The sequence below is a fragment of the Eschrichtius robustus genome, chromosome 9, assembly GCF_028021215.1.
Source record: "Eschrichtius robustus isolate mEscRob2 chromosome 9, mEscRob2.pri, whole genome shotgun sequence".
Lineage (NCBI taxonomy): Eukaryota > Metazoa > Chordata > Mammalia > Artiodactyla > Eschrichtiidae > Eschrichtius > Eschrichtius robustus.
In genome coordinates this window covers 68,274,768-68,301,355 of record NC_090832.1, presented here as the reverse complement: position 1 = coordinate 68,301,355, position 26,588 = coordinate 68,274,768, and the positions used below count along the sequence as shown (strand labels likewise).

At 42.7% G+C, this 26,588-nt stretch overlaps 1 protein-coding gene across 2 annotated transcripts in view; it reads right to left on the bottom strand.

Annotated features, from left to right (window-relative positions):
• MDN1 (midasin AAA ATPase 1) overlaps window positions 1-20,933 on the bottom strand; it is a 156,733-nt gene extending 135,800 nt beyond the window's left edge. For both annotated transcript variants that reach the window (XM_068551457.1, XM_068551458.1), the window contains exons 1-5: window positions 20,668-20,933; window positions 12,918-13,144; window positions 872-1,096; window positions 409-516; window positions 136-328 (exon numbers count right to left, since the gene is read on the bottom strand). In XM_068551457.1, the coding sequence (XP_068407558.1) occupies window positions 136-328; window positions 409-516; window positions 872-1,096; window positions 12,918-13,144; window positions 20,668-20,769 (855 nt within the window). In that variant the 5' untranslated portion in view covers window positions 20,770-20,933. The remainder of the gene's footprint in view (window positions 1-135; window positions 329-408; window positions 517-871; window positions 1,097-12,917; window positions 13,145-20,667) is intronic.
• Window positions 20,934-26,588: the final 5,655 nt, after the last annotated feature.

Genomic DNA, 26,588 nt, shown 5'->3' with positions numbered 1-26,588 from the left:
AACACTTCTATAAGTGGAACAGTAACCTGGCAAACTCGATTTGGCTCACACCTAGAACACAGAGCCCAGCCAAGGAAAGATGCACACTCAGTGTTTGGATGGAAGAGGGCACACACGCCACTGCTGTCAACATACCTGCTCTCCAGGGGCTGGCGGCTGCCCAGGCAGCACCACACCACAGACAGCAGTCACCCTGGAGGAGAGGTCAGCTGAAACAAGGTGTCCTTGTAAATACTGCAGCTCCTTCTCCTTACGCCAAAGGGAGGCTTCTGGATTGGCCAACACCAAGGCTTTCTCTAAGTCCTGCAGCTGGGCCTCTTCTAGTAACCTGAGGAAAATGAGGATCTCATCAACTACTCTAACGCCCAGTAAAGCCACATCGAGATCTCCAGGAATGCTCCTGCTTACCTTAACCTGAAATGGATCAGTTCCTCACTATTAAAAATCTTCTTAAGGAATGATAACTTGTGCTCTTCATTCATACAGGTGACCAAAGAAAGACAATTGGCTGTGTACCTGGAGAAAACCAAAGTATATAAACTCAGGACCTGCAGCTGATTCTAAAGAATAAAGAAAATTTGCTAGCCAACTGAACACTAGAAAAGGAAATCTTGTAATTAACACAGGGAAGGGTAGGAAACACAAATCAGGCAAAATAAATTCACCTAATGGAACACAAAACAATGGAATTCCACTCATACCATCTGATTTCCCTCTGAAATGACACGTGAAAGGGAATAAGAACCCCAAAGGGACCAGAACAAAAACGACGCCTTTTAAAAGGTTCCCCTTCCCTCCTCATGCACACAACTCCAGACTCCCTCAACCATCCCCACACTAGAAGCACAGGAACAGCCCAACAGCTACGCACCAGCGGACCAAGGTGTCATGGCTCCTGAGGAGTGGGATGCACACGCTCCAGTCCCAGAGCTCCCGGAACACAGACTGCTTTTGCTGCAGAAACTTGTAAGCTGCTTCCATCAGGTCCCGGAGCTTCATCCGCCTGCGCCCATACCGGACTGGATTTGCATCCGAGCTCTCTAGGAAGAGTCTTTGAAAGACTGGAGAAGTGTCCTTGAAATACTTCAGGGCAAACCTTCAGAAAGAAAAAGAACTTTCATTGCTCGGTAGGAATATCGAAGTATACACATCCACTTAATGAGACAACGGAACATAACAGTAACTCCCAAGGGTTTGAGAACCAAAAGAGATGAATGCTTAAAGCCACCTAGTCCTAAGTTTATATTCTGTTCAAGTTCAGGAACCAGAATTGCAGCATGAGATATCTAAGAGGAAACAAAAACCACAAGAACTTATTACAAGTGTTTACTACTGAAAATAAACTCATTTTCAACAAATATTTATTGACTTCTCACTATGAGTCAGACACTGTGTTTCAGACACTGTGTTAAGTCCTGGAGATACAAAACCAAGAAGATACTTTCCTTGAGGAGCTTGCTATCTAGGAAGGAAGAGAGTCACAGAAACAAGGAGAGGCACAAAGAAAACAGACTCAACTGAACCTGGGAGAGTCAAGAAGAGATGCTTTGGCTGCACCTTAAAAGATGAAGAGGTGATCCTCATGAGAGGCAGTAAGATTGGAAAAGAGGGACAAAAAGCTACAAGACATTCAGGAAATAATGAACAATGGCAATAGTAAGTCCTTCTGCATCAGTAATTACTTTTAATGTAAATGGTTTACTCACAATCAAAAGACACAGATTGGCTGAATGGATATAAAAAAAAAAAAACAGCATCAAACTGTATGCTATGTACAAGAAACCCACTTTGGATCTAAGACTACACATAGGGTGTAAGTGAAGAGATTAAAAAAAAAAATTCCATGCAAATGGTAATCCAAAGAGAGCAGGAGTGACTATATTAATATCAGTCAAAACAGACTTTAAATGGATAGAATAATGAGACAGAAGATCAATAAGGAAACAGAGGACTTGAACAACACTATAGACCAAAGGGACCTAACAGACACATACAGAATACTCTACCCAGCAACAGCAGAATATATATTCTTCTCACATGCACATGGAACATTCTCCAGGATAGGGCACATGTAAGGACGCAAAACAAGTCTCAACAAACTTTAAAGTACTGAAATTGCACAAAATACCTTTTGTATAATAATACAAAATATTACAACAGAATGAAACTAGAAACCAACAGCAGAAAGAAAACTGGAAAATCCTCAAATATGTGGAAATTAAACAACACACTCTTAAACAACCAATGGATCAAATAAGAAGTCACAAGGAAAATTAGAAAGGACCTTGAAACAAATGAAAAGAAAAATACAACACACCAAAACCTATGGGATACAGCAAGAGCAATGATAAGAGGGAAGTTTATAGCTACAAACATGTATATTTTAGAAGATCTCAAGCTAACAACCTAACTTTACACCTCAAGTAACTAAAAAAAGAATAAACTAAACCCAAAGCTAACAAAAGAAAGGAAATATTAAAGATTAGAGCAGAGATACAGACTAGAAAAACAACAGGGAAAAAAAATCAGCAAAACTAAGCTGTTGGTTTTTGAAAAGATCAAGAAAAGTGATACACTCTTAGGTTAACTAAGAAAAAAATAGAAGGCTCAAAAAAACAACAGAGGGCTTCCCTGGTGGTGCAGTGGCTGAGAGTCTGCCTGCCAATGCAGGGGACATGGGTTCGAGCCCTGGTCTGGGAGGATCCCACATGCCGTGGAGCAGCTGGGCCCATGAGCCACAACTACTGAGCCTGCGCGTCTGGAGCATGTGCTCTGCAAGGGGAGAGGCCACGATAGTGGGAGGCCCGCGCACCGCGATGAAGAGTGGCCCCCGCTTGCCGCAACTAGAGAAAGCCCTTGCACAGAAACGAAGACCCAACATAGCTAAAAATAAATAAATAAATAAATAATTTTTAAAAAAAAACAGAAATGAAAGAGGGGACATCACGGTTGCCACAGAAATAAAATAACTATAAGGAATACTATGAGGGAATTCCCTGGCAGTTCAGTGGTTAGGGCTCCATGCTTCCACTGCAGGGGGCATGGGTTCGATCCTTGGTGGGGGAACTAAGATCCCTCATGCCACATGGCGTGGCCAAAAACAAAAAAAAAAACCACAGACACACACAAAAAATTAACAATTGTTGGTACGGATGTGGAGAAGCTGGAACCCTTGTGCACTGTTGGCAGGATAACATGGTGCAACTCCATGGAAAACAGTACAGAGGTTCCTTTAAAAAAAAAAAACAAGAAAACAAAAAAACAGGGGGTTTCCCTGGTGGCGCAGTGGTTAAGAATCCACCCACCAATGCAGGGGACACGGGTTCGAGCCCTGGTCCAGGAAGATCCCACATGCCACGGAGCAACTAAGCCCATGCGCCAAAACTACTGAGCCTGCGCTCTAGAGCCTGTGAGCCACAACTACTGAAGCCCACGCACCTAGAGCCCGTGCTCCGCAACTAGAGAAGCTGCCACAATGAGAAGCCGGCGCACCACAATGAAGTGTAGCCCCTGCTCGCCACAACTAGAGAAAGCCTGCGTGCAGCAACGAAGACTCAACGCAGTCAGCCATCCATCCATCCATAAATACATACATACATACATACATACATACATAAATTTTATTTAAAAAATAATAATAAATAGGGACTTCCCTGGTGGTGCAGTGGATAAGACTGTGCTCCCAATGCAGGGGGCCTGGGTTTGTTCCCTGGTCAGGGAACTAGATCCCACGTGCATGCTGCAACTAAGAGTTCACATGCCACAACTAAGGAGCCTGCCTGCCGCAACTAAGACCCAGCACAACCAAATAAATAAATAAATATTTACAAAAATAAAACTAGCATATCTTTTTTTCACCACAAAGCAAACATACTAATTTAATTACAGATTGAAATACAGTGAATCACATGATGCACTTATCCATATGGCCCAGCAATCCCACTTCTAAGTATATAGCCAAAAGAACTGAAAGCAGGGTCTCAAAGAGATTTTTGCACACGCATGTTCATAACAGCACTATTCACAATAGCCAAGAAGTGGAAGCAACCCAAATGTCTTCTGACAGATGAATAAATAAACTGCGGTATATACATAATACTGTGTAAACTTAAAAAGGAAGTAAATCCTGTCATATTCAACAGCATATATGAACCTTTAGGACATTACGCTAAGTAAAGTAAGCCAACCATAAAAGGATAAATACTGTATGATTTCATTTATATTAGGTATCTAAAGTAGTCAAATTCACAGATACAGAAAGCAGAATAGTGATTACCCAGGGGCTGAGGGAAGGAGCACAGGGGAATTGTTTAGAGAGTATAAAGTTTCAGTACTGCAAGATGAAAAACGTCTGGAGATCTGTTTTACAACAATGCAAATATATTTAACACTACTGAATTGCATACTTAAAAATGGTTAAGATGGCAAATTTTATGATTTTTTTTTACCATAATAAAAAAAAGTATGTGCATTTTTAAGAATGAAAATAAACTTTAAAAACTTAAACATACTCTACAGAATTTATGTATACTGCAAACATGGTGATTCTCAGTAGATTTCAGGTAGTAAATGATGTAGAAGCACATCCTTGTTGTTTCTACTGTACTCCTTGGCACGTTGAGTAGAAGGAAACCCAGGAAGTGGGAAAAGGAATCAAAGCAAACTCCTCTGTGCCCTGTATGTATTGGTCTACAATGAAAGCTATTGGTTTAGCTCTTTCTGTACTCTCATTACCCAGGTCTACTCTAAAGTGGGACTAGAACAGGGAGTATGTCAACAGTAGGTATTATTATCCCAAATGTAAAGCTAAGGAAACTGAAGTGGTTAGTTTATTTGCTCAAGGTCACAAAGCTACTAAGCATAAAGAGGCTATCTGAATCCAGGCTTTCCAACTCCACAATCGGATGTGTGATTCAGTTGCTCTACTACAGACATGAAGAAAGTGGATTCATCAAGAGTTGGGGTTTTCTAGATAGATAAGAACACTGAACCGACAGACAAAAAAGCAGATATTAATAGAAAGACAGCAACCATAAGGTCAAAAATAGAATTTTAAGCCACATAAGGAAAGTACAAACTGGAAAGAGCTGATTAACAGGAAGAAAGAATTGGCAGTCCCAGTGAGGAGAAAGGCTAGTGTGTTAAGTGAACTAGTGGGAGAGGAGATGGCAGTCTGGGAACGGAGCGTTTGAGCCAGTGACTTGTAAGGTGGTGGTGCAGATGTGAGCTAGACCCAGGGTGTGACCACTGCAGTGAGCAAAGTAGGTGAAATGAACACAGAAGTCCACTGGAGATTAACTAGTCAAGGAACAACGGAGTCAGCACTGCATGGATATTCCAAGTGTGACACAGGAGCTGGGGTGGGGAAGAAGACGATGGGCCAGTTGCCAAGTTCTTCAAAGAAGGAAGAGGAGCTCAGAAGTTCATCAGTGATCACAAGAAAGCAGCAGCAGAAAATAAAGCAGAAGATGGCAGGTGTCATGGCAACAAGAATGTCCAGAACACTTCACAGAACAGACAGGAGGACACCCATTAAACATGCAGACTGTGAGGGATGTGGAGGGTGCGATTAAAGATTCCCTTCCCGGTTAAGGACCAACACAGACACAGTATCAAGACCACCGTAAATCAGTGAAGACAAGGAAGCAAAAGTAACATTCAGAGAAGAGGCTAAGTATACAGGGGAGTGTGCAGGTTATGGAGCACACGCAGGGAAAGGGTTTGGGTGAGGGAAGAGGCCTGGATGTCAGCTGGGTGGGATGATACAAAATGAGAATTCAGGAGATGGGTGGGAAGGCTTGGACTTCAATGAGCAAGCCAGGCCAACAGGAATAAAGGCTTTGTACATTAACGCTCATGATATTCTAAAGGAGACTGGACAACTGGGTCTCAGGAGATTCAGCTGTGGGGACTTCCCTGGTGGTTCAGTGGTTAGGACTCCCCGCTACCACTGCAGGGGGCACAGGTTCAATCCCTGGTTGGGGAACTGAGATTCTGCATGCCGAGCAGCACAGCCAGAAAAAAAAAAAAAAGATTCAGCTGTGGCTTGGAAGAGAGACATGGCAGCTGTAGTGTGGGAGGCTGGTCGTCCACTAGCTCATGGGCAGCTGGTGTTGGCAGTGCACGTGGAATCAATCGACAGCAACAAACATGTAGGAGATAAGCAGTAACCAAGTCATCAACCCGACCCAAGAGGTCTTTGACGATAAGGGGAAATGAACAGAGCGGACTGGCAATGGCTGTAAACCTGTGTAGTAGAAGGCTTCCCCATAGGGGAAACAGACTGTGGTCCACTGTAAGTATACAAAAGGAGGATGGGTTGATACTCCCTCCTGAACTTAGGTGACTACAGCACCCTTTTCTCTAGAGACCCATCATTTTCAGAAAGTGCTCTAAAATTCTGATCCAGGCAGTGATGGATGGACCAGTAAAGCATACTTAGGCAGAGAATAACATGATCAGATGTTTCCCTGGAGAATATTCGAAGTCTATGGAGAATGGTCTCTTTCCTGGGATAAAACAAAGAGTCATAAGGTCTAAAATGCAACAAGAAACACTATGCAGTTAAACGTCTAATCTTGGATCAGCCACTTACGTGGGCAACTCAGCATCTAGAAGTAAGACCTGTGGTCCAGTTCTGGCTCTGACACTTAGAACAACTTAGTTAACTTAGTCAACCCTCTAAAGATTTGAAATGGGACTAACAGTGCCTGAATATGTCACAGTACAAAGATTAAAAAGATAATGTTTATCTACTTACTTAAATACTCTAAAGCCTGTATAAATATGTGTTATTACTAAAATACCACCATTCTGTTCCAAAATCCACACTCCTAATTCACACAGCAGATCCACAGATTTTCATGCCCAAGGATGTTCAATGTCACGTTATACATCAAAAATTCAAAAACAACCTAATTGCCCAACAAACGGATAAGAAGTGGTAAAATACTACACAACTTTTAAAACAACTTTATTTACTGATGCAAAGATGTCCATACGTGACTAAATTTAAAAACAAGATGCAAGTTAAAAATTATAATATGTGTTTTTATTAAAATTAGTATATAGTCAAATGTTTGTTTTTAGATTTTATTAAAATTTTATTTTGAATATATGCACAGAAATGTTCTAAAATTTGCTGCGGGGACGGTTGCACATACCTGTGAATATACTAAAAACCACTGAATTGTACACTTACGTGGTATATAAACTACATCTCAATAAAGCTATTTTTAAAATGTGTGCACGTAAATATATCAGTGTGCACAATCTCAGATGGGTGCAAGAGTAAGAAAAAGAAAAGGGATTTGGGAGGAAACATACCAAACATAGCAGTTATCTCTGGAGAGTAGGATTTCTGGGTGGAGAGAGAGGACCTTTTGCTTTTTACGATTCTGTATTATTGAGTGTTACTTGAATATATTGCTTTTGTAATTAAAAGAGGATGTTCTTTTCCTCAGAAGAATGCCGCCAGAATAAGTAAAATAATTCTTGAAGGGGGGAAAAAAGTCTAAAATTAAGTGTGTATTACCTTTACAACATTCCTGAACACAGTTTTGAAGCAGAGGTTTATAAAAGCATAACTACTTTTGGTCCCTCATTCCACTCTATGCCAGCCTGATTTCAGCACGATTGTCCATATATGTACAGCACTTTACACATGAAGCATGCTCTACCATAGCATTCCACCTGCTATTGTTCACAAAATACCATTACTAGGCCCACCTATTATTGCTCTTTCCAATCAAAGACATAGCACTAATGTGGATCCACATGTCCAGGACAAACTGACAGCAAATGCGAAACTGAAGCCAAGAAATTAACCCAGTACAACCCAAAGGAACTTAGGTGATTACCATAGTCCCCCCCTTATCCACGGGGGATGGGTTCCAAGACCCGGAGTGGATGCCTGTCACCACAGATAGTACTGAACTCTATACACACTTTTTTCCTATACATACATGCTTATGATAAAGTTTAATTTATAAATCAGGCACAGAATATCCAAATAGTCAGCAACACTACTCCTGTGCTTTGGGGCCATTATTAAGTAAAATAAAGGTTACTTGAACACAAGCACTTTAATACCACAACACAGATGGCTACTAAGTGACTAGTGGGTGGGTAGCAAATACAGCATGGATATGCTAGAGAAAGAGATGACTCATCCCGGGCAGGACAGCACAAGATTTCATTATACTACTCAGAACAGCATGCAACTTAAAACTTATGAACTGTTTTTATTTCTGGAATTTTCCATTTAATTTTTTTGGGTATGACTGACTTCAGGTAACTGCAACCACGGGAAACAAAACCACAGATAAAGGGGGACTGCTGTATTCTTTCCCTCCTGGGAGTATAAATATAATCATTAGCTATAACATGCTGTTCAGATCAAGTTCTGTGTAAATCAGTCAACAAATACATGAATGGCTCCAACAGGATGAGTGGGCAGCACCACAAAGTAGAAAAAAAGAGCATGGGCTTTGGAAGCAGCTAACCTAGGACTGAATTCCAGCTCTGCCACTTTCTAGCAAAGGGAATTTGGGCAAGTTATTTAGCATCTCTGAGCCTCAGTCTCCTCATCTGGAAAATGGGAATAACACCTAACCTCTGAGGGTTGGAGACAATGCCAATAAAATGCGACAGTGGTTGTTGTAGTCCTCATCATTAATGAAAGGCAGTTTCCACAAGATTTGCATGCCATGGTTGAAAGGACAGTGTGTTAAAGGGACTCGCAAGGACCAGGGAGAGGGGAGAAACAAGAAAGGGGGAGCAAACTAAAAAAGCAAAGAACTAAAAGGTGCAAAATATAAGAGTAAAGTACAATCAGAACTTAAAAGTAAGGTTACACTCAAGAGAGAACACTAAGGGGAAAAAAAAAAATCACCACATAATGTAGTATTAGCCATATGAAACCATCTACAAAGCTACAGCTGAAGAAATCCGGGAACACAAGAATGGAAAGTTAGGAACAGAATTAGATGATTTTTCAAAAATAGAACTTTGAAATCTAAACTAGTATATCAGAATAGAGAAAGCATCAACAGACCAGGAGTGTTCTCACAGAGTCCTGCTAAAGAATCTGCCAAAGAGTAAAAAATGCATTCAAGGACTGCAGATGTAAAAACAGTAATGAACAAATAACAACAACAAAATGGTAATTATGTGAGGTGAAGGATGTGTTGACTAATGTTACTATAGTAAACATTTCACAATACGTGTATCAAATCGCCACACTGTACACCTTAAACTTACAGTGTTATAGGTCAATTATATTTCAGAAAAGCTTAGGGAAAGGGGGACCAGTAATGAACAACTAGCATAAGCAAGGGAATAAAAAGAAATACCTCGTTACTACTGAGACACCTGATGGAAACTCCAAATACGTACGCACCCTGGCCTCAGAAAGAGGTGTGAACCCGAAAATGAATGCCATTAGGATCCGAGGGAGCCTGACTGGGTTCCTCCTCTCCAGTCTCTCTTTTCTAGATTTTCATCCCCATCTCATCTCTCATCTGTGCATTCTTCCACTCCTCACTCTTCCTCCACAATCTGCACAGTACGAAACCTTCTCTAATTTCCAAGAGGATAACACACTCATTTTTCTTAGTTTAATGATTTCCTTGCTTCCCTTAAGTATTTGGCTCACACCTCTATTAATGTATTGTATCCTATTGTTTGCAAATACAGAAACTCATTACGTTGGACTTTCTCACCCCCATGATGTGGCCCAGAGCTTAAAGGGAGAACTCATATTTACCTACTGAATAAATGACTGCATCCTATCTAAATATATTAGGTATATTCCTAATACATTAGGTAAATTCCCAAACAGGAAATTTAGAGCACGAGCCAAACTAATCAGCTACATTTCTTAAAACTAAAAATCGAAATCCCATTCCACATCACTACCTATATAGTTCATTTCATATCATGCATTGACTCATCATTTACACACACTTACACATGGTGCCTTTTTTTTTTTTTCCTTGTTTTTAAGTTACTCCATCACGGGCACCTTTGTAGCTGCATTATATCATTTCCGGAACAAGGTGAGAACATAAGTAAAATATACTGCCTTGGCAAAAAGAAAAGAAAAAGTAGGAGTGTGCCTCACATTCACTGAATATGAACATAAAATCTGAAGCTGATGGGAAAGCAGATGTAGCCAATCCATCATTTCAATGATTCTCAAGCACAGCCCTAGAGCACTCTACCACTAAGGCTTAAGAGAAGTGGGGTTGAAGTCACTCACGCATCAGTCCTACAGGGTAAGCACAGGACAGTCAGCACACCCTGTGAAACTGTACCACAGTCAAGCACACCTAAGTGATTAAAGCTCCCAGTGAGGCCACAATCCAGATCCTCAATCAACCCAGAGGATAAGCTCCTGATACCTCGTACGATGGTGATCTTTAACTCTGCTGTATATGTTTTAGTCCCATCAAACTGGGCCCATTTTTTTTTTTTTTGCTACTCTTTTAGAAAAGCTCACACAAATTATGGTTTCCCCAAGCCTTCATTTCTTATTACCTCATCCAAGGACTAGACTAGAGATTATACTTCCAGGAAAGCCAAAGTGTACTTACTGTGTTGACGAAGACTAATAATAAGAGATGCTCTACTGAGTGAACTAAGTCAGACAGAGAAAGACAAAATATCACATGATATCGCTTAAATGTGGAATCTAAAAAAATGGTACAAATGAACCTATTTACAAAACAGAAATTGAGTCACAGATGTAGAAAACAAACTTATGATTACCAAGGGGGAAAAGGGGAAGATAAACTGGGAGACTGGGATTGACATATACACACTACTGTATATAAAAGATAACTGATAACAACCTACTGTAGGCTTCCCTGGTGGCGCAGTGATTAAGAATCCACCTGCCAATGCAGGGGACACGGGTTCGAGTCCTGGCCCAGGAAGATCCCACATGCCGCGGAGCAACTAAGCCCGTGCACCACAACTACTGAGCCTGCGCTCTAGAGCCCGCGAGCTACAACTACTGAGCCCGCGTGCCACAACTACTGAAGCCCGTGCGCCTAGAGCCCGTGCTCCGCAACAAGCGAAGCCACCGCAGTGAGAAGCCTGTGCACTGCAACGAAGAGTAGCCCCCGCTTACCACAACTAAAGAAAGCAACAACAAAGACCCAACGCAGCCAAAATAAATAAATAAATAAATAAATAAGTTTATGGGGAAAAAAAGAAAAAGAACCTACTGTATAGCACAGGGAACTCTATTCGGTCCTCTGTAATGACCTATATGGGAATGGAGTCTGGAAGAGAGTGGATATATGTATATGTATGGCTGATTCACTTTACTGTACAGCAGAAACTAACACAACATTGTTAACCAACTATACTCCAATAAAAAAATTAATTAGGACTTCCCTGGTGGCACAGTGGTTAAGAATCAGCCTGTCAGGGCAGGGGACACGGGTTCGAGCCCTGGTCCAGGGAGAGCTCGCATGCCATGGAGTAACTAAGCCCGAGTGCTGCCAACTACTGAGCCTGCGCTCTGGAGCCCACGTGCCACAACTACTGAAGCCCGTGTGCCTAGAGCCTGTGCTCCGCAACAAGAGAAGCCACCAGGATGAGAAGCCCGCGCACCACAATGAAGAGTAGCCCCCACTCACCGCAACTAGAGAAAGCCTGCACGCAGCAATGAAGACCCAACGCGGCCAAAATCAATTAATTAATTAATTTTTTAAAAAAGATGCTCCTATAAGTACACAGAACATTATTCATGTTTAGAGTTAAAGGCCTTTATCTTCTCAATTGAAAAACCCCTGACGGCCTTCCCTGGTGGCGTAGTGGTTGAGAATCTGCCTGCCAATGCAGGGGACACGGGTTCGAGCCCTGGTCTGGGAGGATCCCACATGCCGTGGAGCAACTAGGCCCGTGAGCCACAGTTGCTGAGCCTGCGCGTCTGGAGCCTGTGCTCCGCAACAAGAGAGGCCGCGATAGTGAGAGGCCCGCGCACCGCGATGAAGAGTGGCCCCCACTTGCCACAACTGGAGAAAGCTCTCGCACAGAAACGAAGACCCAGCACAGCCATAAATAAATAAACAAATAAATAAAAAGCCAGACCCTTAGCTCTTAAAAAAAAAAAAAAAAGATTAAAAAAAAAAAAAACAAAAAACCCTGACACTCATTTAGCAGCCTCTTTTGACTATTCCACACAAACCTATCATTTTGAGAAAGCCTGGTGCAGTGGCACATGCCTATAGACCCAGCTACTCGGGAGGCTAAGGCAGGAGGATGGCTTGGGCCAGGAGTCCCGGGCTGCAGGGCGCTATGCCAACTGGGCGTCCGCACTAAGTTCAGCATTATTGGGGTGACCTCGTGGGAGCGGGGGACCATGAGGTTGCCTAAGGAGGGGTGAAGCAGCCCAAGTTGAAAAGAGAGCAGGTCAAAAGAGAAATGCATCAGAATCCAGTTCTAATACAACTTCTTATCACACTTTGGATGTGGATAGATTTACAGAAAGTTGGAAGGGACACTAGAGCTCTTGCAACCCACTCACTTCAGCTGTTCCAGCAAACAAGAATCTCACCCATCTGAAATGGATGCTGTAAGAGCCTCAGCTAAAACTCATTTAGATCTGCCTTATATGCATGTCTTGCCAGGTGACAGAATCCTTGAGGGCAGGGAGATATCTTGGTTATATTTTCCAGACCTGTCTTGATGGTCAAGACTTAAAACCTAGTAAATGGTCAGTCACTGAACTGAGCTGGATAAACGGCTTCTGCTGTGACTATTTTTATAAAATAGTACCACTCCTCTCTCCTTTTTCTCAATTTCCCCTTTTCTCTTCATCTCAGCTCAGACTCCTCCTTACTTCCCAGGAGAGAGTAGGTTCTACCACCTCAAGGAGAAACGTGAAGAATAAAACTGCTACTCACGGGAGGACGTCAGGGTGGTTACCGATGAGTCGGCTCATCGACACACAGAGCCTTTCGTGTAAGTCATGGTTGACTTGGCCCCCAGCTTTGATGGCTTCAGCATTCCTTTCCAGCAAATCCAAAAGGAGAGGGCGCAGCTGGCGGCCAACCAGCACAGCACAGTCCTTATCCAGAAGTAACTGTGCTAAGGTACTCAAGATACACTGGCGATCTTGAGGTGTCCACACCTGAGAGAAAGGCAAAACAAAATTTCTACATAAATGACTTTCATTTCTACTGCTACAGAAGAACAGAGTCCTGGCTTAAAATCAAAACATCCACTTGCCAGACTTCATAACTGAGTTCATCTTATAAAACATGGTGGGGGTTTTTTGGCAATAGAGGATTAGTTAATTGAATGTAAATGCTGTTACAAATAAGTTTCAGTCCACTGGGGTTTGAGGTAAAAGGACTGACACCAGGATTCCATGTAAAATGCTAGATAGCTTCAGCTTCCTTGAAAAGTAATCTGTTTCAGAGTCATAACAGTTTCCAGGGAATCCAGTGTTTCCCCCAACGCCTTTGTCTTGGAGGAAAACAGGAATTAAATGAGAAAAAAATAAAGTGCAGTTAGTGTGCAAAACTGCCAACTCTCTTGAGGAAAGAATAAAGATAAGAAATCAGTTCCTGGAAATGAATGATGATATATTCCCATGAAGGCTTCAGATTTTAATTAATAAACAAGACAGATCCAAAGCAGACAGCCACACTTTGATGTGTAAGATGAAATAAACCACAAAATTCTAGTGCCTGGGCTCAGTATGTCCATAAGCATAAAAAAGAAAACTGAACATAAAAAAGTATGTAAAAGGTCTCATACTGCTTGTGTGTATGCAAGTCTGCACAACCCTTGCTGCTGCGCAATGTGACAGTGGGTTTCAATTGCCTGAGGTGTATACCCTCTGACTCAGCAAGCCCAAGGCTATGAATTTATAGCCTAAAGACTTTGACACTAAATGGTTATCTATACGAGTACAGCTTGAGCACAACCTAAATACCATATTCAAAAATATAATAATTTTTTCCAAAGTTCCAAAGTTGTACTTGTAGGTAGTGTTAATAATTTATCCCATTTTATTACTTACTAGTGTTTCACCATATGAGCATACCACAACTTGTTTATCCTTTCACATGTTAATAGATATGTGCACTCTTTCCAGCTATCATCAATAAAGCTACCATGAACATTCATGTACAAGAGACTGATAGACACATGTTCATTCCTCTCTCTCTTTTTTTTGGTTTTTGGCCATGCTGCACAGCGTGTGGGATCTTAGTTCCCTGACCAGGGATCTAACCCGAGGCCCCTCCAGTTGGAAGCACAGAATCTTAACCACTGGACCACCAGGGAAGTCCTTCATTACTATTTTTTTTTTTTTTTTTAGTGAAGTATAGTTGATTTACAATGTTTCAAGCGTACAGCAAAGTGACTCAGTTATACATATATATACATACATATGTATATATTCTTTCTCAGATTCTTTTCCACTATAGGTTTATTACAACATATTGAATATAGTTCCCTGTGCTATACGGTAGGTCCTTGTTATTTATCTATTTTATATATAGTAGTGTGTATCTGTTAATCCCAAATTCCCAATTTCTCCAACCCCCCCCCCATATTTTTGTTACTCTTAATATTTTTATTACCAAAGATTGATATTGCTGGGTCACACAGTAACTGTATGCTCAACTTGATAATACACTTTTGGCCACGCCGCATGGCTTGCAGGATCCTAGTTACCCAACGAGGGATCAAACCCGGGCCCTCGGCAGTGAAAGCATGGAGTCCTAACCACTGGACCACCAGGGAATTCCCTAAACTTTCCTTTTTAATTAAAAAAAAAAATTTTTTAGGACTTCCCTGGTGGCGCAGTGGTTAAGAATCCGCCTGCCAATGCAGGGGACACGGGTTCGAGCCCTGGTCTGGGAAGATCCCACATGCCACGGAGCAACTGGGCCCGTGAGCCACAACTACTGAGCCTGCGCGTCTGGAGCCTGTGCTCTGCAACAAGAGAGGCCACGATGGTGAGAGGCCCGCGCACCGCGATGAAGAGTGGCCCCCGCTTGCTGCAACTAGAGAAAGCCCTCGCACAGAAACGAAGACCTAACACAGCCAAAAATAAATAAATAAATTAAAAAAAAAAAAAAAGAATCCCCCTGCCAATGCAGGGGACACAGGTTCAAGCCCTTGTCCAGGAATATCCCGCATGCCATGGAGCAACTAAGCCTGTGCACCACAACTACTGAGCCTGCGCTTTAGAGCTCGAGAGCCACAACTACTGAGCCCGCATGCCACAACTACTGAAGCCCGCACGCCTAGAGACCATGCTCTGCAACGAGAAGCCGCCGCATTGAGAAGCCCGTGCACCACAAGGAAGAGTAGCTCCCGCTCGCCGCAACTAGAGGAAGCCCACGCGCAGCAACAAAGACCCAATGCAGCCAAAAATTAATAAATTAATAAAATTTTAAGAAATTTTTCAAGGTTTAACAGAAGTTGTTTTCCAGAGTATCTGCACCATTTCACATCCCCACCAGCAATATCTGAGCACTTCAGTTGCTACATAACTTCACCAACACATAGTATTATTGGTTTTAATTTTAGCCATTCTAGTGTAGGTGGAGTGGTATATGGTATGAAGTATTTAATAGCCATTCATTTATCTTCTTTTGTGACGTATTTATTCAAATCTTTTACCCATTTTTAAATCGGGTTGTTCCTTTATTAACTGTGATCGGGTTGTTCCTTTATTAACTGTGTGTTTGTAGATCCTCTATGTCAGCTTGAGGAAGTTTTGCTCTATTCCTATCTTGTTTTTGTCTATTTCTTGAGTGAGCTTTGGTAATTTATATTCTCTGAATGCTCCTGCCATCTAAATTGTCTAATTTATTGGCATAAAATTTTTCATATTACTTATTTTTTTATTCTTTTCAAATGCTCTAATGGTGTCCTTCTTTCATTTCTAATAGTTTGGATTTCTCCCTTTTATTCTTGGTCAATCTTTTCAAAGAATCAACTTCTGGTTTCACTGGTTTGCTATATTGTTTGTCCATTTTCTATTTCATTCGTTTCCACTGTTATCTTTATTATTTTCCTCCTTCTATTTATTTTGCGTTTAATTTGCTCTTCTTTTTCTAATTTCCTAAGGTGGAAGCTTAAGAAATATCACTAATTTCAAACCATTTTTTCCAAATATTAGAACTTAATGTTATAAATTTCCCTCTAAATGTTATGAATTTCCTTCTAATTGTTATTGCCTGCAACCCACAAATTGTTTAAGCTATCATACAGTTCAAAATATTTTCTGATTCTCCCAGTGATTTCTTCTTTAGCCATCAGTTTCTTTTAATTTTCTAATTTAATCTCTAACATTTAGGGATTTTTCCCAGCATCATTTTGAGGGGTTTTCCTCCTAATTTAATCTCATTGGGGTAACTGAATATGCCTTGTATGATTTCAATTCTCCTAAATTTGTTGAGACTTGTTTAATGGCCCATCTTATGATCTATCTTGGTGAACGTTCCAGATGTGCAGAGTATGTATTCTGCAATTACTGGACACAGCATTCTATAAATGCCAGTTAGGTCAGGTTTGTTGATGGTGTTCAAGTCTTCTATATCTTTACTGATCTTCTGTATTTGTACTATCAATGACAGGCTAGAGTGTTAAAAGTCTCCAATTATAATTTTGAGTTTCTCTATTTTTCCTTTTCTGTCACTTTTTGATTCATGCATTTTAGATCTCACAAACATTTAGATCTCACAACATTTAGATCTCACAACTATCTTATTTATAGCAATAATAACAGCAACCACTTTTATAGACAGCACTTACTATATTCTAGGCATCTAATCCTCATAGCAACCCATGAAGTAGGTAAAATTATCCCCATTTTACAGATAAGGAAACTGAAAAATAAAAAAGGGGTAAGGTCACAAAACTAGGAGCAGAACCAGGAATCCATGTCACAGAATCTGGCTCTAGAGTCCCTGCTTTTAACTACTCTCTGTAACTATTTAGCGGCTACCATACGTAATACATATCATATCAAGAAACTGAGACTCAGGAGAGTTGAGCAACTTGTGGGAGGACCCAAAGGCAGTTAAATAAAAGAGAACAGAGGGACTTCCCTGGCGGTCCAGTGGTTAAGACTCCACGCTTCCACTGCAGGCAGTGCAGGTTCGATCCCTGGTCGGGGAACTAAGATCCCGCAAACCGAGCAGTGCGGACAAAAAAACAAAACAAAACAAGAAAGGGAGAGAGAGAATGGATTTGATCTTCAGCCGTACTTCAGCCCCAGTATCCACGCATGCTCTTAAGCACTCTGCTCTTCCTCAACATAAACAGTGATCAAGGAGGTAAGATGTGACTCTGTGATTTATAAGAAATACAAATCGGGTCTTCGACCTTATTCCTGGCCGAGTTCCTAAAACCCCTGGAACTTCCTGTGATGAGAGAGAGAGATAAAGGTGTCCTGTTATGTTAATGCAGTGAATTGTGGAAAGCCACTAAGATGGGAGCTGGTTGCCAGGAGAACCAATCATGTGATTAGAGTATTGGAACTTTCAGTTCCGTGCCCTCCTGGGAGGGCAGAGGGGCTAAAGATGGAGAGTTCAATCACCAACGGCCAGAGATTTAATCAACTGTGCCTACGTAAGGAAGCCTCCATAAAAACCCAAAAGAACATGGTTCAGAGAGCTTCAGAGTTGGTTGTCCTAGTAAGTAAAACATTTCTCTGAGTTCTGTGAGCCACTCTAGCTAATTAATCAAACCCAAGGAAGAGGTCATTGGAACCTCTAATTTATAGCTGGTTGATCAGAAGCACAGGTGACAATCGGTGGTATGTTGCGGGTGGGAGAAGTCTTTTAGGGCTGAGCCTTTACCCTGAAGAATATGATGCTTTCTGCAGATAAACAGTGTCAGAATTGAGTTAACTGTAGGACACCAGCTGGTGTCTGAGACTTGCTTGGTGGTGGTGGAAAGAACACCTCCACGGTGCAATTAAGAGTCAGAACTGTAGGATGGTAGCAGTAGTAGGGAGGAAGCGAAAGGAACAGATCCAATACTGAGTAAGGAAAATCAGGAGGACTTGGCTATATGTGACAGAAAAGGAGTGAAAAGGGACTGGATAGAGAGACAGTGGTGTCACCAACTGAGATAAAGAAAAAAAAAGGAAGCACAATCCTAAAAAATTCTTACTTCAGATCCCAAACTCCATGAGAAGCAATGTTTCAAAAACTTTGCTGGGGGGCTTCCCTGGTGAAGCAGTGGTTGAGAGTCTGCCTGCCAATGCAGGGGACACGGGTTCGAGCCCTGGTCTGGGAAGAACCCACATGCCGCGGAGCGACTGGGCCCGTGAACCACAACTACTGAGCCTGCGCGTCTGGAGCCTGTGCTCCGCAACAAGAGAGGCCGCGGCAGTGAGAGGCCCGCGCACCGCGATGAAGAGAGACCCCCGCTCGCCGCTGGCCGCAACTACAGAAAGCCCTCGCAAAGAAACGAAGACCCAACACAGCCAAAAATAAATAATAATTAAAAAAAGAAAAAATGAAAAAAATGATAGTGTCTATTAACTGCTGCTAAATATAAGCACTAATCCATTCCTAACTACTGTATTTAAAAATAAAAAAAAAAACTTTGCTGGGACTTCCCTGGCAGTGCAGTGGTTAGGACTCCGTGCTTTCACTGCAGAGGGCCTGGGTTCAGTCTCCCGCTGGAGAACTAAGACCCCACAAGCTGCGCGGCTTGGCCAAAAAAAAAAAAAAAAAAAAAAGCCTTTGCTTTCCAGTAAAAATTATTTTGCTTCCCAAAATAGGAGAAAAATAGAATGACAACACAATCAACTCTTCTCTGAGCGAAAGGCTTGAAACTATTACTGAAAATGGAAAGGAACAAACCTGAAAAACATCTCTCAGATTGGATAGAATCTAAGAGACAGATTACGTGAGACAAAGAAAGGGGAAGCACAGGTGTCCCAATCTCCTTAATTCAACTAAACTTTCGAGTAGCTTTTAAGTTCCTTAGCATTACTATATAGTCTCAGAATCTACCTGAGTGGTTCGCACTTCAAAATATCAGATTCTCTTAAAAACGGCTACAAACCATTTTTCTCATTTTACTCACAATACATAAGCACCAATTTTATATCCAATTGCAGTGGAGAATCATAAATAAATCCCCTTTTGTCCATGGTCCATGAGCCCCAGCTTCAGAACCTCTGTTCTAAATGCAAGCCCACTTACAGAAAAATACGTCTAGCCATAATACATAATTCAGGAGCCTGTCACCACAAGCTCAGCTCATATAAACTGATCATCTCTATCCTTAGTCCAGCCCACCAAAAATCCATTTTCTTTCCTAGACCTCTCCATTTATGTGATTCCCTTCCCTGGGGGAATCACAAGCCAGATAACCCCAGGCATATCTTCCACTCCCCTTTGCTATACACATGTTCATTTGTTGTCACCAAACAGAAATGCCTCTCATGTTAGTTCCCAGCTACTCCAGACACAAAATACTGCTGTTGTTTTCTAAGCAATAGGATATATACGGTCTACATACTGGAATTAGAAAAAAAAATTTTTTCTACTCTCAAGAAGCTAACAGGACTTCCCTGGTGGCGCAGTGCTTAAGAATCCGCCTGCCAATGCAGGGGACACGGGTTTGAGCCCTGGTCCAGGAAGATCCCACTGTGACGGAGCCACTAAGCCCGTGCGCCACAACTACTGAGCCTGCGCTCTGGAGCCCGCGAGCCATAACTACTGAGCCCGCATGCCACAACTACTGAAGCCCGTGTGCCTAGAGCCCGTGCTCCGCAACAAGAGAAGCCATCACAGTAAGAAGCTCGCGCACCGCAACGAAGAGTTGCCCCCGCTCGCCGCAACTAGAGAAAGCCCGCGCACAGCAACGAACACCCAACGCAGCCAAAAATAAATAATAAATTAATTAATTTTAAAAAAAGAAGCTAACAGATATGGGGGTGGGGGTGGGGAAGCACAAAACACGAAGTTAAAATGCCACGTGAAAAAACTGAGACAGCTGGTGGTAAACGAGAGATCGCTCTTAAAAGGCCAGAGCACCCATTTCCCAGAAAACCAATTCATAATTCCCATGGTTTAGAAATTATGCACTCAATGTCTCGCTTTGTCCATCAGTTGTTTTCTGTGTTTATGAACGGTCTCTAAAGATAGACACTAAATACCCTGTGGGCAGAGACCTTAACGAATTTATGTCTCCTCAAAGTGCCACACTGTGTGCTAGGCAGAGCAGGAACACAATCAATGCTTGTCAGTGGGCCGAAAAGTCGGGACTGGGCAGACAGGAAACATTCACCCAAGCTAACAGGGGTGACTGGACTCGGCACACTTAGATAATACACATGTCAAAAGGGCAGACACACAACCTCAATTACAGTAAAACCACCCACATTTCTCTCCGAAGGCCACGTCTGCCGCACGCAGTCAGGGCGCTGCAAGGGGGTAAGTCGGTGGAGAGGGGAAGGCAAGTCTCTCCCCCCGAGAAAAACAGAAGGCTCCTTCCTGGCTTCTCAAACGCGCGCGGACGCCTCCGCCACGGGCCAGCCCTGGGGAGCGGGCCAGAGTAACAAGACGCCGCTTTCCTGTCCCCTGCGTCTCCGCGCAGGGCCATGGGGCACGCGCCAGGGGGGTGGCGGGGGCGGCCGGGCGCTTTCCCTCTCGCTCCTTCTCTTACCTGCTTGACCAAGAACCTGCCCAGCTCGCTGCGGCTCTTCTCGTTCTTGGCAGCGATTAACCGCAGAGGCGCGGCCGCCACCTCCAGCAAGAGGTGCTCCATGACCGCGGGCCCTCCGCCCCAGACGGCCACCGACGCTCCCTGCTTCGCGCTCAGAGCCCCTGAGCCGCTGAGGTCCCCGCGCCGGAGCTGCCACCAACTTCGCCCCCAGAGAAAACAACCGCCGCTTCTCCGCGGACACCCAGAAAGCTGCAGCACACGTGGGGGGAGCACGCGGCGCACTACGTCACCGGCCTGCGACGGCGCAGGCCTGAGACGCCGGCCCCGCCCCGCGACGCCGGCCCCGCCCCCTCGGCACCGGAAACGCTGGCGTCCCTATCCGGGCAACTCCCGCTGGGGAATCCGAGCAGAAATGGCTTAGTAGAGCCGAGGCAAGAGTTTGCTGTGATGGGAGGTCCGGAGACGACGAGTGGTGGGATAGCGAGACAGAAGATTCCGCCATGCGGGAGAAGCTAGGGAGCCTGGGGTATGGGATCCTTCTGCCTCAACAGGCGAAAAGATCAGATAGGAGTGAAAAGCAGATTCGCCTCTTCTGACCCAGCAATTCCCTTTTTAGACCTCTGGTCTGTGGAAATTCAGACACAAGTGTAACAAGCATAGCCCTGGCAGCATTCTTTTTTTTTTTTAATTTTTGGCAGCGTTGGGTCCTCGTTGCTGCGCGTGGGCTTTCTGTAGTTGTGCTGAGCGGGGGCTACTCTTCGTTGTGGTGCGCGGGCTTCTCATTACGATGGTCTCTCTCGTTGCGGAGCACGGGCTTTAGGCGCGCGGGCTTCAGTAGTTGTGGCACACGGGCTTAGTTGCTCCGCAGCATGTGGGATCTTCCCGGACCAGGGCTCGAACCCGTGTCCCCTGCATTGGCAGTCAGATTCTTAACCACTGCGCCACCAGGGAAGTCCCTTGCAGCATTCTTAATATAAACATTGGATATAAACGTTAAGATGGGTGATAAAGGAAATTTTCACATATTGACATATATGAAAGTCATTCTTGGCTTATGCGTGAGTTAACTTGAATTTTATGCTAACTAAAATAGCCTGTTTATGGCCTATCAGACATAAATTGTATATCTGCTCTAATTATTAAAGAGAAGAGCACACTGACCAGAAGTAAAGAATGTCCATGTTAAATATAAAGGTTAAATGTCTCTCTTCCTGGGATGCTTATGCTAGTACTCCTTTGATGATAAGACTTCCTTTCCAGGTGCCAAGGCCATGCTGGCTTGCTGTGTACTGGCTGATCTGTGTGTGTGTTGTTGTTTTTTAAAACCCTGAAGGAATGTAACCCTGTCTTGTTTAATGTTCTTTGTTCTGACAAGATATAAAACTGTGCTGGAAACCATGCTTCTCTGGAGCAGCTTCTCAGAGTAACCTGGGAAGCTGGCTTCCAGGCTAGTCCTTAGTTTGGCTCAAATAAAACTCTTTTCTATTCTTATTATAGATTATTGATTATTTTCATTGACATGGGAATGAAATAAAGTATGTAAGGTATAGAATAGTCTTCAGGCACTGTGAAGAGGGGTGTCGAAGAGTACATAAAAATTAACAGTACATTTACGTCAAGTTCATAAACAAGCCAAAATAATGACAAAGTCAGACTAGTGGTTGCTTTTGGTGGGTATTGCCTGCAAAGGGCCTAAGGGAACCTCCGAGGGAGACGGAAATGTTTCATTATCTTCCCCTGGGTTGTGGTTACTCTGGTAGATACAAAAGAGAAAAAAAATCAACTGTACGCTTAAGATTTGTGCACTTTTGTAAATTCTACCTCTAGAAAGTGTTTTAAAAGGGAGTAGATCTTTCTGTACTGACATGGGTAGATCTCCAAAGGAAGTTTAAACCTTTTAAAAATGTGTTTCAATTTGAGTTTTTGTCCAGGATTTGAATGTTTGCTCCTTGGGGAACTCACACTCAACAGCAGAACTTTCAGAACAAGTGAACTATGAAAATGGGACAGAATACATTTCCAAATAAATAATATTTTTAAATTTCCAAGAAGAGGGACTTCCCTGGTGGCACAGTGGTTGGGAATCCGCCTGCCAATGCAGGGGACATGGGTTCGAGCCCTGGTCCGGGAAGATCCCACATGCCGCAGAGCAACTAAGCCCGTGCGCCACAACTACTGAGCCTGCGCTCTAGATCCCGTGAGCCAAGCTACTGAAGCCTGCGTGCCTAGAGCCCGTGCTCCGCAACAAGAGGAACCACTGCAATGAGAAGCCCACGCACCGCAACGAAGAGTAGCCCCCGCTCACCGCAACTAGAGAAAGCCCGCGCACAGCGACGAAGACCCAACACAGCCAAAAATAAATTAATTAATTAATAATAAAAAAAAAAATTCCAAGATAATTGAGAGGGTTCCCTGAGAGGTCATAGCACAATAGATGAAAAATTACCCACACTTGTGGAGTGACTCAATTTTTTCCCTGGGTATCTCCCATGTATACCTGAAGTATACATGTTAATTAACATGTTTGTTTTTCTCTTGTTAATCTGTCTTTTATTACAGGGCTCTCAGCCAAGGACTCAGAAGGGTAGAGGAAAATTATTTTTCCTCCCCTATGTACCCTTTCTCAGGAATATGTTGAAAAAGGTGCTCCTCTGTATGAGGGTATAAACCAAGAAAGAGGAAGATATGGTATCTAGGAAGTGAGAGCTTCAACACAGAAAGAAAAATGTGAAAAGAATACTTAGGATGACTGTTAAGAGAAATCCCAAGACTTTTATTGGGCAGCAGCAGGAAAATCAACAGCTCTAAAGTAACTAAACTGATAGATCAGGTCAGTGGTTGCCTGGATATAGGAGTGGAAGAAGGACTGACTGCAAACAGCTGCGAGGCAACATTTTGGGGTGATGGAAATGTCTAACATTGGATTGTGGTGATGGTGGCACAACTCTATAAATTTACTAAAATCGTTGAATTGCACACTTCCAATGGGTGAATTATGCTCAAGAAAGCTCTAAAAGTAATGCTGATGATAATCAACAAGGATAAGACGTGTAGGTATCGATGAAACAAAACTGGCAATATATTGATAATTATTGAAACTGGATGTTGGGTAGTGGGAGTGCATAGACTTGCCTTTCTACTACTGTATATGTTTGGAAATTTCAATAATAAAAGATAAAATAATATATTTTTTAAAAGACTACTAGGGTCACGTCAAAAGGACTCAGGTAAAAAAGGGTAGCAGAATATGCCACCCCCAAAACATGCCGCTTTGGCAGGAAGGATTTCAAGACATGCCACCCCAAGATATGGCACTTTGGCATACTGACTATCTTGAGCTAAAGGTACTCTGGAAACAACAGATGCAGATGTTTCTACTTAAAAACAGGCCATCAAATTTCCCATGAGAAATGTGCCCTCCCTGAACCAGCAATAGAAGAACATCATTGTCACCTGAGACTGGTAATCAACATTCAAATGGGTCTGTAGAAACAAACTTACTAAAACAACCCTTATCTTCCATATATCTCCTAGTCTCTTTCCTACAATTTACTGCCCCTAGCCCAAACCCCTTTTGTCGTGTAATTTCTTCACAAATTTATTGCTTCTTTGTCTAAGAGGTACATAAGCTTTCTTGAAGTGAAGGCAATTGAGAGAAACAGACACAGGCATACCTTGGAGATACTGCAGGTTTGGTTCCAGATCACCACAATAAAGCAAACATCAAAATAAAGTGAGTCACATAATTTTTTTGGTTTCCCAGTGCATTTAAAAGTATGTTTGCACTATACTATAGTCTAGTAAGTGTGCTATTAATAACATATCTAAAAAAATTACAAACATTAATTTAAAAATACTTTATTGCCAAAAACTGCTAACCATCATCTGAGCCTTCAGCAAGTCGTAATATTTTTGCAATAGTAACATCAAAGATCACTGATCGCAGGTATCCATAATATAGTAACAATATAGTAATAATGAAATAGTTCGAAATGTTGCAAGAATTACCAAAATGTGACACAGGAACACTAAGTGAGCAAATGCTGTTGGAAAAGTGGTGCTCATAGAGTTGCTCAATGCAGGGTTGCCACAAACCTTTAATTTGTAAAAATCACAATATCTGTGAAATACAATAAAGCGAAGCACAATAAAACAAGGTATGCCTATACAAAAGCTCTCTGCCCTCCCCCTATTTGCCATTAATTTATAAAAGTGTCCCCTCTTCTATCTCTACCACGAAAGACAGACGCTAATCACTGGAGACAACTTTAGACCCTTATCAGCCCGGAGACAGCATCAGAGGAAACTATCAAACCTTACTAAAACTACACTGTTGGTGGGAATGTAAATTGATACAGCCACTATGGAGAACAATATGGGGGTGCCTTGAAAAACTAAATATAGAACTACCGGGACTTCCCTGGTGGTGCAGTGGTTAAGAATCCGCCTGCCAATGCAGGGGACATGGGATCGAGCCCTGTTCCAGGAAGATCCCACATGCCGCGGAGCAACTAAGCCCGTGTGCCACAACTACTGAGCCTGCGCTCTAGAGCCTGCGCTGCAACTACTGAGCCCATGTGTCTCAACTACTGAACCCCACATGCTCTAGGGCCCGTGTGCCGCAACTATTGAGCCTGTGTGCTACAACTACTGAAGCCTGCACGCCTAGAGCCCGTACTCCACAACAAGAGAAGCTACCGCAATGAGAAGCCCGCGCACCACAACAAAGCGTAACCCCTGCTTGCCGCAGCTAGAGAAAGCCTGCACACAGCGACAAAGACCCAACCCAGCCAAAAATAAATAAAATTTAAAAAAAAAACTTAAAAAAAAAATGGAACTACCATATGACCCAGCAATCCCACTTCTGGGCATATACCGGAAGAAAACCATAACTCAAAAAGATATACACACCCCAATGTTCATTGTAGCACTATTTACAATCACCAGGACATGGAAGCAACCTAACTGTCCATCAACAGAGGAATGGGTAGAGAAGATGTGGTACATATATACAATGGAATATTACTCAGCCATGAAAAGGAATGAAATTGTGCCATTTGCAGAGATGTGGATGGATCTAGAGACTGTCATATAGAGTGAAGTAAGCCAGAAAGAGAAAAACAAATATATAATATCACTTATGTGTGGAATCTAGAAAAATGATACAGATGAACTTATTTGCAAAGCAAAACTAGAGACACAGATGTCGAGAACAAACGTATGGATATCAAGGGGGGAAGTGAGCGGTGGGATGAATTGGGAGACTGGGATTGACATATATACACTACTATGTATAAAATAGATAACTAATGATAACCTACTGAATAGCACAGGGAACTCTACTCAATGTTCTGTGGTGACCTAAATGGGAAGGAAATCCAAAAAAAGGGGGTATATGTATATGTGTAGCTGATTGACTTTGCTGTACAGCAGAAACTAACACAACATTGTAAAGCAACTATACTCCAATAAAAATTAAAAAAAAAACCAGCCTAGCCCTTATTTACCACTAATTTCCCCATATTTTTGCCTTCTTACAATTTGCCACTCTTAGAAGCTCAAAGTTCTTTCCTTTGTCTTGTCACTTCTCTAAAAAAAATTTATTGTTCTTTTTTTAAGATGCCATGTAATGGACTTCCCTGGTGGCACAGTGGTTAAGAATCCGCCTACCAATGCAGGGGACACGGGTTCAAGCCCTGGTCCGGGAAGATTCCACATGCCGCGGAACAACTAAGCCTGTGCACCACAACTACTGAGCCTGCGCTCTAGAGCCCACATGCCACAACTACTGAAGCCTGCACGCCACAACTAATGAGCCTGTGCGCCTCGAGCCGGTGCTTTGCAACAAGAGAAGCCACCGCAATGAGAAGCCTGCACACCGCAACGAAGGGTAGCCCCTGCTCGATGCAACTAGAGAAAAG